The 17,291-nt window shown below is 31.0% G+C and overlaps 1 protein-coding gene across 1 annotated transcript; it reads left to right on the top strand.

Moving 5' to 3' along the window:
- The first annotated feature begins 10,384 nt into the window (after positions 1 to 10,384).
- LOC109183172 (polyadenylate-binding protein-interacting protein 7-like) lies at positions 10,385 to 16,657 on the top strand. Its single transcript, XM_019333360.1, has 6 exons — positions 10,385 to 10,767; positions 11,555 to 12,456; positions 14,251 to 14,701; positions 14,777 to 14,847; positions 15,252 to 15,376; positions 16,076 to 16,657. Exons 2-6 carry the CDS (start codon positions 11,671 to 11,673, stop codon positions 16,368 to 16,370), a joined length of 1,728 nt encoding a protein of 575 aa, XP_019188905.1. The 5' UTR covers positions 10,385 to 10,767; positions 11,555 to 11,670; the 3' UTR covers positions 16,371 to 16,657.
- The last annotated feature ends 634 nt before the right edge of the window (positions 16,658 to 17,291 follow it).

Below are 17,291 nucleotides of genomic sequence, written 5' to 3'. Positions count from 1 at the left end.
CACCCATTATCCGTTTTGAGCCTACAATATATCAATCTCTTCATCTCACTTATACGAAGAACCCAAACGAAAGTGGACCCTACATAAATTTAATTTGTACCACAAAATAACATCTTTCCATATCATTTTATGCTATTTTTCCAACAATATATAAACAAATATTAATATTTGTAATCATTCTAATTCCATCATACTACTAAATATACAAAATACTTTCACCAAAATTCATATAATTACCAAATATTTAATTCTTATTCTGATCTCGATTCACATATGCCCAGAGTATTAAATTTTATGCATTTACCAAAAGGGCACACTAACGTCACTTTCAATTTATAATTGTTATATGCACATGGAGGATCACGCTTCACAGTATGAGTAGGCCATTTGCCTCATCAGCCGTTCACAACTTTTCTATATATTATAATATCAATTATATGAAATTAACAATTTTACAAAGAATAACTAACCAATAAAATTATTTTTTAGTGAAACTTGACCTTATGATCTAGAGTTGTAGCCGCTAGCTAACAACATTAATTTAATTATTTTGTTGTATAATGATCTCAATTGTTACTTTAAACAATAGCCTACTAGTCCATTTAGCTGTACTATATTCTTGTCATAGAAGATGACAGATTTCTACCTCATTTAAATACAACTGTCCTATTATCTGCTTAATTTGCAAATTGTTTATTAAAATTTGAGTAAGACTCTTGTGAGAGATATGTCGTGTCAAAATAAAATTATAATATTAATCATGAATAAAGTATTTATTATTTACCAAGACTATGTGGTCTAATGGTATCCGGGTTGGACTTTCATTTGGAAGGTTGTGACTTTGAGCCTTAGTAAAGGCATTATTGGTTCTTTGTGTTTTAATAGGTTGAGAAAGTATATGAACAGATACTACAATGTAATAGAGCCAGTAATATTCAAAAAAATTATTTATTACTTTTAAATTAAAATGTGATATTTGAGGGTTATACGATTACTTATGAGAATATTGTATTGACTATGTAGCAATTATACATTTACGAAAATCTTACAATGTTATAGATAAAATTAGTGTTTTTCTTGTTTTATATATGATTGACAAAATATATGTTTATTAAACATTAAATATACTAGTTATAAACATGCACTATAAAAATATCCAATGAGCAAAAATAATGGTGAAACTATATATCAAAATAAATGAAAATTTACATTACCTTATAACTATTATGAGAAAAAAAAAAATATAAAAGATAAAATAAATGATTAATACATTAAGGGGGTGTATTCAATCATGACTTTTGTAGAGTTTTAAAGACTTTTAAAATGATAGATTTTAATAAACTTTGATTGACTTTCATAGAGTCGTTCAGAACTTTTTAAAACTTTATAGGACTCTAAAGTCTATATAAAAAACATTCATAGACTTTTATTAACTTTTTATTTTAAAAAGTCTATAAAAAGTCATTGAAATTCTAAATTGAATACATGCTTACAAACTTTCAATGATTTTGATTCTTATCATTTATAATTTTCTTACAAAACATTTATAATATATCATAAAATTCTTTTTATTATATAGTTTTTCACCTACATCAGCATTCTCAATATTATTATTTTTATCCATAGTATATTGAGACTTACTAATTACTTATATATATATATATATATATATATATATATATATATATATATATATATATATATTATTAATAAACATTAACAAAAAAAACTATTTCATTAGAAATTCATAACAATACTGAACAATAAAATTTATAATAAAAGAATTGATCAAATAAAGTATTTAAAAATATAATTACAAGTTGCATAAAATAAAAAATATAAATATAAATATAATATTAATAATATATATAAAAAAATTATACTTTTATTGCTAGGCATCACACAAAGAAATATTATTTGCAATAGCAATTTGAGACTGCGAACAACAACAAGGTGCTACTGTTTGCAACCCCAAATTGTTGTTGCGAACAATAGTTCGCTATTCGTAGTAACCTGTTGTTAAAAAAAAAAAGGAAAAATATATATTACGAATATAAACATAAAAAGAATAAAAATTAAAATATATAAGTATTTATATGAATATTATGAAACATTTATTAAAATTTGACGATGAAAATTTTGCTTTGTTCATGTATTTAGGGAGAATTAGAGTTTAGGTATGAGGAAAATAATATTATTTTGAATTTTTAGATGAAGATTTTAAAATGTAGGAGAGAGAGAAAAATTGGTAGAGTTTAGGTATGAGGAAAATATAGGATAATGAAGAAAAAAATAATTTTATTGAATTTAGATAGGCTTATAAAGTTTAAATATGGAGAAAAAATAAAGTTTATATAGAGAGAGAAAACACTCAAAGTTGTTAGAAAGAAAATTTTGAAATCTTGGAGTTGATGGTTGGATTTCAACTATTTATATTTGAGAAGGAAAAGTCTACAAAAGTCTTAAAATTAAAAAGTCTACAAAAGTTCATAACTTTTTGAATACCACATGACTTTTAAAAACTCTTTAAAAGTCTTAATTGAATACCACACGACTTTTAAAGACTCTTTAAAAATTTTGATTGAATGCCGCCTGACTTTTAAAGACTCTCTAAAAGTTTGAATTGAATACCTCCAAACTTTTAAAGTTCATAAAAGTCTTTAAAACTCTACGAAAGTCATGATTGAATACACCCCCCTAAGTATATATGTGTGTGTGTGTGAAAGTATACAAGAGAGAAAGTACAATTTACATATGTGTGTCGTTGAGGCTTGAACTCGCAACCATATAAATGGAAGTCCAACCCGGACACCATTAGACCACATAGTCTTGGTCACTAATATATTTGTTCGACCCTTATTATCATTGATTTTTATTATATTTTACTAGTTTTTTATGCGCATTGCGCGATTGGGATAATGCCCAATGTTTTTTTTTTTTTTTAAATAAGTACTTTAAAGTATATTAAGGCAATATTATATTGAAATTGTTTATGTATAGATAATTGAAGGTTGAATTTGCGTATTTAAATAGGTAATTCTTCTCCCAAAGGTTGAGTCCCCTACCCCAAGGGCCCCCCACACTCTGACCCGACAAAGCATTGTAGGAAGTTGTAAATCACGGTGACTCAATGGTTTAGCAGACAGGACCAAATGCCAGTACGAACAAGGAATCTGCCCACTTTGGACATAATTCCCGCACTGCCGCCGCCGAGGTTCAAACCTTGGTCTCTTCTCCCAAATACTGCCCATTGAGCTAAGCCTGTGCAGGTTAAATAGGTAATTCTAAGTTTACAAATGCAAGATAATATAGTCAAGATTGATTATAATTGTCAATAAAATAATTGTATAGGTATGGTTGAAACCAAATACGGGACATAAGGGAGAACAAATAAAAATTAGGGCATAAAATATTAAATATATACTAATATTGTTTGAGGAGATTTCGACATTAGGATTTGTGGTTAAGTTCTATTAAGACTTTAATATTAGAATAAGATTAATGGTGTAATTATAATTCTATATTAGACGTTAATATTAGAATTAGACTAACGGTGAATTAACGGTATTTAACGGAAAAGTTAAATGGATAATCATATAATTAAGGATAAATTAGAAAAATTTTAAAAAAAAATTAAAACCTGAACAATTTGAACCATTCATTTGATTTAACAATTGGCGGTCATTTTTTCTACCCAATGTTAATAATTAAATAAATTCGTTGCTCAAATCCGCTAATATAATCCGCTAACTGCTGATTGTCAAACAAGGACATTGCAGGATAGTTCTCACTTCAATTTGTTGTGTGATTTGAATACTCTCTTTGTCACAAATCTCTCAAGTAGTTAATATGGTTGGCTTTATTAATTATATATATTTTTTTAATTTTTTCATGGTATTAATAAAATACTTGGTAAATAAATATATAGCATTATTTTGTATTATAACTTTGATATTTAATTAGAAAAATAGTGCACAAAAAAGATAATAGACAATGTAGTGAATATAATCAATTGATGAATTTGAATGTAAAAATTTTTACATTTGAGAAAAATAAAGACAATATAACTAATGAAAATATTTCTCTTAATTAATTTATTGATAATGAATAATTTTTTTTCACTGAATTAAGATATTGTAAAGACAATGTAGGGAATATAATCAATTAATAAATTTGAATATAACTAATACAATTATTTCTCTTATTTAATTTATTGATAATGAATAATTTTTTTTGAATAAAGGCATTGTGGACACATAATTCTAAATTAAAGAAATGCATATCTATAATTTTTTGTTGTAGCTACTAAATTATTATTTATATAATTTAATAAGAGTAAAATAGAGTACTAAATATGCCAACTTTGATTGGGATGAGGTTCGAACCTAAGACCTTTTTTTTTTATTATTGAAATCAATGAGTAAGTTAACGGTGAACTAACGGCAATTCTTAAAATTTTAACGGAATTAGTAACGGTGTGTGGGTATTTTAGGAAATGTTAGTGTAAAATTTAAACCTTATCAATCTTTTAATCAATCTGAGCCATTCATTTGATTAAAATCTGTGACCGCCATTTTTTCTACCCATTATAGGCCTAACTTTCTTGGGCTCTTATTAGTATACTAGTTTTTTACGCGCATTGCGCGATTGAGATAATGCCCAATATTTTTTTAAATAAGTATTTTAAAGTATATCAATGCAAGATTATATTGGAATTGTTCATGCATAGATAATTGAATATTAAATTTGTGTATTTAAATAGGCAATTCTAAGTTTACAAATGCAAGATAATATAGTCAAGATTGATTATAGTTGTCAATAAAATAATTGTATAGGTATGGTTGAAACCAAATACAGGACATAAGGGAGAGAAAATAAAAATTAGGGCATAAATTATTAAATACTCCGTATATACTAATATTGAAGAGCTAACTACTGATTGCCAAACAAGGACATTGCGAGATAGTTCCCACTACTACTACTACCTTAGGTCATTTTACATGTTAATCTAAACAACTAATTTTTTCAAATATCTTTTTACCAACCATTGATATAATTCGCTGGTCAAATTCGCTAATATAATCCACTAACGCTAACTGTTAACGGCTGATTATCAAACAAGGATATTGCGAAGTTGTTCTCACTTCAATTTGTTGTGTGATTTGAATAGTCTCTTTGTCAACAAATCCTTCAAGTAATTAATAAGATTAGCTTTATTAATTATATTTTTTTAATTTTTTCATGGTATTAATAAAATACTTGGTAAATAAATATATAGCATTATTTTGTATTATAACTTTGATATTTAATTTAAAAAAAAATAGTGCACAAAAAAGGTAATAGACAATGTGTGATTATAATCAATTGATGAATTTGAATGTAAAGATTTTTTACATTGGAGAAATATAAAGACAATATAACTAATAAAATTATTTCTCTTAATTAATTTATTAATAATGAATTATTTTTTTAATAAAGACATTGTAGGGACAATGTAGCAAATATAATCAATTGAATTTGAATATAAAGAATTTTTATATTAGAGAAAAATAAATACAATAATTATTTCTCTTATTTAATTTATTGATAATGAATAATTTTTTTTTTTTGAATAAAGACATTGTAGACACATAATTCTAAATTAAAAAATGATATGTATTATTTTTTGTTGTAGCTACTAAATTATTATTTTTAATTAATTTAATAAGAGTAAAATAGAGTACTAATTATGCCAACTTTGATTGGGATAAGGTTCGAACCTAAGACCTTTAAATTCTAATTAAAATCAATGAGTAAGTTAACGGTGAACTAACAAAAATTAACGGAAAAATAATATTTAACGGAAAAGTTAACGAAAAATCACATTCATTAAGGATAAATTAGGAAATCTTAAGGAAAAATTAAAATCTGATCAATCTGAGCCATTCATTTGATTAAAAAATTTAACCGCCATTTTTTCTACCCATTATAGGTCTAACTCTCTTGGGCTTTTATTAGTATAGTAGATATAGTATAGTATAGTAGATAGACTAGTTATAATATTTGAATTGCATGATTAAATTAATGTCCAATATGAAATTTAAAATAAGTAATATAACTTTTAAATATGAAAATTAATTACTCTGTAATATAAAATAAAAATGATTATTTTCAATATAATACAAATTGAGTATTTTCAACTTGTGATAAAAGTAGTAGTAAAGATGAATATTTTTTATAGATAGTTATAATTGAAAAAAAAAATCATGTTCTAACCATTGTCATATCTCTAACTTATAAATTTTCTATATGAACTTTTTTCTCTAAATACCTTAAACTTCTCATTTATCATTGTCAAATTTTACTATTTGTTTCATAATATTCGTATAAATGCTTATATATTTTGATTTTTTTTAACAGTGTACTGCTGCGAACAACACTATGGTGCTTGCAACAACAATCTCCAAATTGCTGTTGCGAATAATAGCTCTATTGCTTGATGTTGCAACAATGTATATGATATATATAATTTTAAATTTAAAATAATTTTATGAAAATCACTAAAAGTTTATTAAAATCATATCATTTTAAAAGTTTACAAAAGTCATGATTGAATACACCCTCATAAATTTTTAATTAAAAGTGACATGATTATAATATGCTTATTGATGTTTGAAGACTAATTAAAGAGTTATGCAATGAAATTATAGCGTACGAATTTATAGGTATTTCTTGTGTATATGATTGACACCTCAATTGTTGTCGTTATATGTGAATTATTAATCTTGCAAACTCATTTTATTTATATTTTTTTTAAAGCAAACCAATGAGGTTTTATTTAGATAGTCGTACCATGCCAAAAGTTGTAGAAGCTAAAGTGTGAGCTAAATAATTCTGTGATCTAGGAATAAAATTAATTGAGCAAAAATCAAATGTAGATATGCAAGCTCTGCAACCATCAATAACATAACCAATATACAATCGAGACGAAGCACCTGCTGAAGATATGTAGCACTGAAGTGTATGACAATCCGTATATAGCTCTATAGACTGTTCTCCACGAGCCATTAGCCATGACAAGGCCTCTTTGCACGCGAATGCCTCGGCCATAAGTGGGGAGAAATAACTCGGGAGGGAAGCGTTGTAGGCCGAAACATAACCACCTTCGGCGTCGAGAAGAATTGCTTCAATCGTGGCCGAGTTCGTCGCATGGTGATACCCAGCGTTGACGTAGCACATTCTCGGTCGTACTGCAGCATCCTGGGCCACAATAGTAGGCAGTGGCGGTGGAGGCAGTGTCAGCTCGGTAGTACTGTTGGCAGCGCCGGCGTCTTCGGCTAGCGCACGGTCGGCAGCCGCGTGGTGTACTCGTTGCCATGCCTGCATGGTGGCAGCGGCTACGACAATCAATTTCTTCGGCATTGGTAGATAGGCGTCCCAAATCGCTCCATTCCGCGCTTTCCAAATATGATATAAAATTGCAACTGCGTATATAATTCCATTAGTGTCTAGAACATTCAAGATTGCATTAAACCATACATGGAAAACATTTTTCACAAATTGGGAAGTGGAAGGTTAGATTGAGCCCATATGGAATTTGCATAGCCACACAATACCAATGAGTGCATAGTGTCCTCATGAATGATTCCACACATGACACAAATCGGATCAACATCTACCCTCTTTATAAGAAAATTGTTGGTAGTGTGAAGGATATCACTTATAGCCCTCCATAGAAAGGTCTTCCACTTGGGTGGGATTTTAAGCTTCCATAGAGTGAGCCATTTATCAAAAGCATCATCATTATTATTCTCGTAGTTCCCAACAATGAGTCTTAGCCATTTTTAACAGAGTAGCAACCGTTAGGGTCCACATGCCAATACCATACATCCTCATGGAGAAATCAGTATCTTTAAAATTCGAGGCACATCATTTGGTAGGAAAATATCAGTGAGAATATGATGGTCCCACGAATCAGTATCCTGATCTATTAAACCCACCACTCTAGCTCCAGCCAGCTAAGGTGGCATCTCAGTTTGAATCATAGGATCTAGGTCATCTTGGAGCTAAGGATGTTCCCAAATTAAGGTAGAATTTTCATTTCCAATACGTCATCTCACACCCCTACATATCAGACCTTTAGCTGCCATAATACTGCGCCAACAAAAGTTGGGGTTATTTCCTAAACATGCTTTAGAGAAGGATTCTTTAGGGTAGTATCTAACCCTATACACACGAGACTCCAAAGAGTCGGTGTTAGTAAGAAATCGTCATGCCTACTTACCCAACATTGCCAAATTAAATGCCCTCAGATCCTTGAATCCCAGACCACCATGCTTCTTAAGGATACATAATCTATCACATGCTTTCCAGAATACCACAGTCAGTTCCTGATTCCCACCAATAACGATTCATTGTTCGGTCAACAGCTATGCAAACAGATATAGGTAGCAAAAAAACACTCATTAAAAAAGTAGGCATAGCTTGGGCCACACTCATCGATCAGTGTTATTTATATATTATTTGGATGCATATATTCCACATCAAATAAGATACAAATGAAAAACATAACTCTTTTACAAAAAAAAAAAAAAAAAAAACATTAAATTTTTAATTAAAAAGAAAAGAAGTTAAAATAAATAGATATTAAATTTTCAAATAAGAAAATCATATTAAAATAGACACATATTATTCATTAATTAAAATTATTATTAAATTAAACAATATTTATTGAAACTACATATACAAATATAGAATATGTATGCATATGTTTGTATTTTACATAGTCAGGGTAGAACTGACAAAAGAAAAAAAAAATTATGAATGGTAAACTTAGTAAGAACGTATAGACGTACAACACAAAGAACACACAAAAAAAAAAAAAAAACATTTAATACCACTTATTTTACTAACAAATTTCTAATTTTATTTAAGGACTAATGTCAAAATAAAGTTTAATAGAAAAACTATGGAGGGTAAAATTATTTTTTTTTTAAATTATAAAGGAACGACACAAATTACACAAATAACAAACGTTTGATACAACTTATACTACTAATACAATTTTCATTCTACTTAGAGGAACATTATCATGAGTTATTTTGGGGAGAATGCCAGATCAAATAGCTTTTGTTTAAGATAATTGTTAATGTGGGGATGAATTAATTGAAAAAGAATTGACCTGAAAGACCCAAAATAATGTCAATTTTTTTTTTTTAAAAGGAAGGGAGGTGCGCGCTTGGTGCGCACCTTGCCGCTAGGCTAGTCAGATGGCGACCACTCTGACTTTTTTAATTTTTTATTATTTTTTTTTTTAAATGTCAATTTTTTAAAAAATTTTACTTTTTCTTTTTTCACCCACATTTGTTTATCTTTCCTAATGACAGTTACAAAAACCCTCAAATATCACACCGAGATTAAACTAATGTAGATGTTCTTAAGGACTAATATTATTGACACTTATTATATTTTTATTTTATACTATATATTATTATATTAGATATATATTTTTTAAAGATAAGGTAAACATTGTTACATGGGCCATGTAGGTATTTTCATAAAGATAAGTTAGAGTACGAATAGGATAGCAAATCTAAAGGACAAATATAAATAGTTCACATCTTGTACTCATAGGACCAGCAACTCTCTATTGTGAACGGTCAGGTAATTTTTTAAATCTCTCTTGTTTATGTCAAAATTATATCATATTGCTTTGAAAATAAAATATACACCAAAACTTGTATATGATATTGTTATCAATAATAAAATAATTATATTTGGGGCCACTTACAACTATGTTTGTTAAGTTAGTTTAATAATCACAAAGTTTCAAGTTTGACTTCAATGAAGCAGTCTATTTGTCTCGATTCGAGTCAATTAGTTATGGATAACCTAAATTGATTTATTTTTTTGTGATCCTTTTATCAGTTCGCTCTTATTTATAATTATTACAAGTTTTTTTTGTCACTTAAAAGTGACTTACTTTCCTTTTTATTTCATGAATTAATCGATCTCGCTTGTGATACAATTTGCCAAGAAAATACAAAAGAGTTTATGTCATTTAAGGTTCTTCGAGTATAGTGATTTTTACACGTATAATCCTAAACTCTTAAATTGACCACCTGTGGTCCTTCAATTTTTAAAATTTAACCAATCGTGATCTTTCATGATTAAAATTTGATAATTGAAAGACTATTGGTGGTTAACTTAGGCTACAGATGATAACAATTTGAAATTCAAAGGACTACATATGATCAATTTGAAAACTTAAAACTAAACTCAGCAAAATCATTGTACTCGGAGGATCCATGTATTAACTCAAATAAGAAAAATGTTTGGTCATTTTGAGTGGCCAAGGATTCCTTTACATGTTGTGGTCTCAAAACGAGAAAAAAAGGAAAAGAATGTCAAAGCTTGAAAAAGGAGAGAGAGAGAGAGAGAGAGAGAGAGAGCTGAGATAGAAAAACACAATTAAGACTCGAGGGAAGAGGAAAAACGAAATTAAACCCTCTCGCCACAATCCTCGAAGAAGAAGAAGAAGAAGAAGAAGAAGAAGAAGAGGAAGGAAATGAACAACAACGAGAATTCAATCTCTTTTTCTGTGCTAATTAGTGAATAGGATATACTCCCACTCTCTCTCTCTCTCTCTCTCTCTCTAACTCTTTTTTTTTTCTCTGTATTTTATCACTTCCTCTTTCTATTCTATCGCTTTCTCTCTCTACAACTGTTTCTCGTAATCGCTAATGGAACCTTTGGATATGGCGCTCTCGATTATAGAGCTTCGTAAAGGTATAAGCTGAAGCACTCAGATCTCGGAGCTTCGCTTTGACTTTTATATTATTTTATTTTGTGCAAGTTTACTTCGAATTTTGGTTGAGATTCTTGGAGATCTGTGGAGATTGTGTTGCTATAAAGTTACAGATTTTTATTCTGGGTTGTTTCTCATTTGTTGGGTAGTTTTAAATGCAAATTTGGAAAAAAAGTTGCTATTTTAATGACGAGGTTAGGGTTTAATTAATTGCTTAATTCTTATGTTTAGGAATTATGCATAGTTTGTTATAGATATTTAGTTATTTATTGAATATAATTGGGATGAAGGTTTTTATTTAAACTGTTGCTTTTTGACTATCATCGACCGTATGTTGAATTCATGGAATACATGAATACATGATGTTGGTTATTGATTGTTTTGATTAAGTAACTGATGAATTTTGCTTGAAAGTAAACTACTTCTTCTTCTCCCAAAGAAGAAGTTTACTTTCAAGCAAAATTCATCAGTTGCTTGAAAGTCATTTGCTTGAAAGTAAACTTATCTAGTATTGGTCGTTGCTATAAAACTTTAATTAATGATTTTTTTTTTTTTTTTTTTTTGGTGGTTGAATTATGCCCCTAGTGTAATTAATTTTAGAGTAATTGCTTAGTTATCAATTTATTGTATGCAATGCCATTACTAGTGCAACTTTTTTGATCGAATAGTGGTGTAATGTTAATGCTGATTGATTTGTTTGGGAACTACTTTGAGAGTTTATGATGTTGCACTTTGGACTAAAGCTTTTGTCTCTAAACTTCGTTGCAGGTTTTGGCTGATATGCTCTGCAATATTGCTACTTTGTAACCATTAGAAGTTATTTTGTGCTAGTAGAAACTGTTTTTTCTTATCTATCTACTATTTGAACAAGGAAGAGAAAAAGAATGAGCTTTTTGGGAAAAGGGATTCCTACCGGTGACAGAGATCACAGTTCAGCCAAGGCAACAACTTTGAATCCAAATGCAGCAGAATTTATTCCTTTTGCACTAAGATCACCCTCTGGCAATACTAGCAATACGGATGCATCAAAGTTTGCTGATGTGAACACAAGCACACTAGGGAAATCTGTATTAGATAGATCGGAATCATCTGTTTCAAATAACTCCGATGATGAAGTGCGCCGCTACTGGCGTTGCCGGCTCCCTGATGACATTACAACTGATTTTGAGGTCATGGGAGAAGATGATGACCATGGGATCAGTAGTCTTCCTTTTTCCAATTTGTCATTAACTGATATCACTAATACTTCAAGGTTCCCTACCTCAACAGGCAGTGCTTTTATGTTGAAAGAACAGCAGCGGTTATCCCCAAACCAAATTAATGGTACTAGCTTTGATGAAAAGACAAGCTATCTTGCTTCACGCTTTGCTGAAGATGCATCCTCAACGAGTTTCCATCTTTTGCCTGGTAATCATTGGGAGAAGCAACATCTGAACAATAACGAGTTTCTTGCTAATGTTAGAGAGGCACCTCCTTATGATGTGAACTCGAGACATGAATTCCTTACTGATGTAATAAATGAACAACAGTTTGTAGAGGATATAGGCATAAACCCTGTTGAGTTTTTGGCTTCAAAATTCCCTGGTTTTGCAGCTGAAAGTCTTGCTGAGGTGTACTATGCCAATGGAGGTGACTTGAATCTGACTGTTGAGATGCTTTCTCAACTTGAGGTATTTTCATTCATTTTTTTCCCCTAAAATTTAAACAGTCAGAGTTGCATAATAGGTGTTAGGTTTGTAATTGCATCATTTAAATCCTATCAAGAATTGCTCTAGATCTATTTGTATGCTGCTTAGTCATAATTACAATGTTGTCTTATGTAGCAAAGCTGATTAAGGAAGTACTACAATTAGGCGACAACTTGGTAATGTGCCTTAGTTAAACTTAAGAATACCTTTCGGCAAGGTTGCAAAATACGTTAGGCGCCCCCTAGGCGCCACCGATTTTTAAAATTTTTTTTAGTTTAAAAAAAATAAAATTAAAACTAAAAATTGTAAAAGTTCACTAATGAAACATAAAGATCCCATAGTTTTTTCTTAGAAACTATTTATTTAAGTGGCTATAAAATTGTTCAAAATATTGTTGAAACCATCTAAATACATTAAAAAAACTAAAATTAAGAGCAAAAGAAGCATTTTTTGAGAAATTGATGGGGCAAACCGCCTAAACGGCAGTTTCTTTCACATAGATCTCGAAAAACTACGCGATTTCAATTTTTTTTTTGTCCAAAACGGATAACCCAGTCAAAAGTTATGCCTTGACAAAGTTTCTACACTTTACAAAAAGTAGAAACTTCAACAAGTCAACACTCATATCTAGTAAATGGGTTATTTTGGTCGTTTGATGCTTAACCGCAAATTATCAACCCTAAAAAAATAAAATAAAAAAATAAAATAAAATAAAATAAAATAAACGGCCGGTTCAGCCGGCTAGGCGGCCGCCTAGCCGCCCGTCCGCGGAGGAGGCCGATTCCGGCCTTCCTCGCCGCGGCCGGGCGGCGCCTAGCGCCTAGGCGCGATTTTTGCAACACTGCCTTTTGGCTGTCAGCTTGTTTAGGTATATTTGAGAAACCATGATTGCACACTACAGTTGAACTGTGTGAGTGCTAATCCTGTGATTTTTGGTAATTGAATGTGTTTTTGTGCAATTTTTGTAATATATCAGGACTTTTGTGGCATTTCATTGTAAATTAGATTCACCTTTGTGAAATATTCTGTTCTTGATTAAGTGGAAGTATAAACAAGGTATCTTATAACATCATTATATGCTTTTATAATGGATAAATGTGTTTGGTATTTTAATGGAAACTGATATTTTTTGTTAGTATGTACTTTGTTATTTACCCAGTTGGACATCTAAAATTTGCATCAGGGGTCTGTATCTGTATTCTGCAAATATCTTTGATTTAACTTAGCACATTAGTCTGGACTTATCATGTACCCTTTTTCAAGTTGTTAGATACTTGCATTTGGTGGACTGTTTTCAGCAGTTCCATTTTTAATGTTTTCACCTTTAAATACTCATCTTGAATACGTCCATCTTCCTTGAAGGTTATAATTATATTGTGAATTCTTTGCTTCACCATAACTTATTGGAAAGCTCATCATTGAAGATATGGCCTTGTAATATCATTGCTGATTAGTGTGGAGATGATCTTCTACAATTCTTGCTAATATTCTAAGGAGTTGTGCACAATTTTTTGCTCTTTTGATCCATTTCCCCTCTCATTTCTGTGGCTCTAAAATTTGAAGTTAAAACTTGGTATTTCCTATGTGTTAATTGTGGTGTCTGTATTAGCTAGTTTAAGTCTCTAATTTCACAAGACATGTCCTTATTTTAACAGCCAGTCTGCCACTAAGTAGATGACACTAGTAAGATGTTAATTTATTTAGGAAAAGGCACCCTTGAAATATGCTTGAAACCATTATTCGACAGACTTTAATATATGTTTATTTTAACTGCAGCAACAAGTTGATTCTGAGTTGAACCAGAATCTGAATTCCAAGGCTGTGCCTGCTCCAAATCTTAGTGCACTGGATTTCCCAGCTCTTTCTGTAGCAGATAATGAAAACAGCCTACTGACCTACTCTGGAGATGATCTCCAACAGGAGTTTAGTCCCTACAGGGAATCTGGAAAGGATAGCACCCTTGCATTCAAATCTGGCTCTTCCTTACCCTACAGAGGTACTCTGGATTTTGCATCTGCTGTCAAAAAGATGGCATCTCAAGACTCTAGCATGTGGAAGTATGACAAACATGGATCCAATGATGCCAGAGTTGGATCAAGTAGAAATTCACATGTGCTGGCTAGTCCTTACAATGGTAGCCAAAGTAGGGCAGTCTATGGTGATAGGTTGCACAGCCGGGGGTCAACTCGTGCAGCTCCTGCCTGGCTTGAAACTGGAGAGGCAGTTGGTAATATTTTTCATGAAATTTTAGTTGTGGACAATATTTTAGAATGTATCTTCTTTAACGTTCTTTATATTGCAGCAAATATGTATTCTGAAATGCGGGAAGAAGCTCGTGACCATGCACGTCTGCGCAATGCATACTTTGAACAGGTGCTTTTTTAAAATAATAATAAAAATAAAATAAATGGTGTGGTGACAAAAGGCTGATTATCTTTGGTTCAAATGGCAAATGTGAGGTTTGGTTTTTGGGGGGTGGTTTCCATGGGGAGAAATCTTGTGTGGGGTGTTTTAGTCCCTGCATATAGAGGCTACTCTATCCCAGTATATTTATGGGTATCGTAATTGTTAATTGTAGTTTGTTTATTTGTTGACAGGAACATGTGGTAAAAGCTATTTATGGCTAACATGTTTCTTTTATTTCACTGCTTAAAGATGAGATGCATATTCTTCTATGTGCCAAATCTGGATATAGCTTCACCAGATACTGTTACTTTTGGGTTTTTTTATATGGTGTATTTACACTTTAACCACTGGGATTTTATATGCAAGAGCAGGCTCGTCAGGCATACCTTAGTGGTCAGAAGGCTTTAGCTAAAGAATTGAGTGAAAAAGGGCAGCTGCACAATATGAAAATGAAGGATGCTCACGGCAGAGCTCAGGAATCTATATTCCGCGTAAGGTTTGTGTTCTTGATTCATGCTCTAATTTGTTGCAATACACTTCAAATTTGTTTGACAATGGCCTCAGCCTCTTTACAAAGACTGTGTTTGGTATCTTTTAGTATATAATATTCATTCTTCCCAATGCTCCCCTTGACTCGAGCTCCTAGACTCTAGGAGTCCATACTCCACCCATCTGGTGTGCCTAACTATAAGCCATGTTTGGTAAAATGGCTGTTAGCTATTAGCTGATTGTGTTAATTAGAGGGTATAAATAGTTGATAACATTAGCTGATTGTAGAAAAATGTTTGGTTAATTAGCTGTTAGCTGATAGCTGTTTGGTATAATTTCTTTTCTCAAAAAGCTAATTGAAAAAGTTGGTTGGAGTAACCTTTTGAATTTTAGCCTTTTGGAGTTGCAAAAAACTAATTAGCCAAACATTTATATTGATATTTTAACTAAATCAAACAATTAATAGTAGTCAAATAAACCAAAATTGGCCTATAGGCCAATTTTTTACCAAACAGGGCCAAACTAATTTTCAATTTCTCAGCTTCGATCTGGTCACATCTTACCCTTTAGTCTGCACTTTCAGGCCTGAAGCCAGGCTGCTTACAGATTTTTACACATCAATTAATATGATGATATATGTTTTGGTAGTTTGGTACTAAGAACATTAAAATTTACGCCCTGCTGGTATTGAATTTCTTATTCTCAGGAATCAAGAGGTGTCAACCAATGGCAGAGGACAGGAAAGAATTATTGACCTGCATGGACTTCATGTTTCAGAAGGTATTCAAGTCCTTAAGCGCGAGCTAGCTGTTTTGAGAAACGCAGCAAGATCAGCAGATCAGCGGCTGCAGGTATTCATTTGTGTCGGGACAGGGCATCACACCAAGGGTTCAAGGACTCCAGCTAGACTTCCAACTGCCATCCAACGCTACCTCCTCGAGGAGGAAGGCCTTGACTACTCCGAACCACAACCAGGGCTTCTCCGAGTTGTGGTATACTAAGTCAAGAAGGTATAGAAGTTTTTAACACAGTACACCCTTGAAATGTGTTATATTTGTGGTATCTGTATATGGAAAAGTGTAGTGCAACTTCACGGAGTAGGGAGGAAAAGAAAAAGAAAAAAAAAATCTGCGACAAGGGGCAGAGATTTGTATCAGTAAGGTTTAGTTGTTTGATAGTGGGATATGGGAGGAGGGTGTATCAGTCCCATGCTAGTTTTGTTACGTTAATTTTGTCTAAATTGCCCAATGTAACTGATAAAATTCATTTATTTGATAGATCAGTAAAACTAAGTGTATCTGTTGTTTGAAATGTGGAAGTTAGATCTTCATCTTCTAGTCCTTACCATTTTGGCTTTTCTATGTGCTTTACTGCTTACATCCCTGAAATTACATGTGCATTTCTCTTGATAAAAAATGAAACACATATCTTTCAAGCATTAAAGCATTTCAGCAAGGTCTAACCATTAAAGCATACAAACAAAAAAAAAAAAAAAAAAAAAAAAAGTCGTCTGGGCAAAAAATACTGAGGCTTTATGCGTATTTATAGATATATAATTTTGTGAAAATAAAATATCACATTTGTGCATAGAAGATGAAAATTTAAACTCTTTGGACAAAAGAATTAAAATAAAACTTTTTGAACATGATATATGTTGATGGTGTTAACGTAACATAACCATTATAACATAAATATGAACTCTTATATTACATACATTAATTTTAACCAAACACAAAAATCTAACATTACCAAGAATCTAAACACAAAAATAAAATCTAACATTACCAAAAATCAAAACACAAAAATAAAATCTAACATTACCAAGAATCTAAACACAAAAATAAAATCTAACATTACCAAGAATCTAAACACAAAAATAAAATCTTACATTACCAAGAATCTATACACAAAAATTTAACCAA

The sequence above is a fragment of the Ipomoea nil genome, unplaced genomic scaffold (genome assembly GCF_001879475.1).
Source record: "Ipomoea nil cultivar Tokyo-kokei standard unplaced genomic scaffold, Asagao_1.1 scaffold1101, whole genome shotgun sequence".
NCBI lineage: Eukaryota > Viridiplantae > Streptophyta > Magnoliopsida > Solanales > Convolvulaceae > Ipomoea > Ipomoea nil.
Note: the sequence above shows the minus strand (reverse complement) of the source record. Positions and strands in the feature narration are given on the sequence as shown.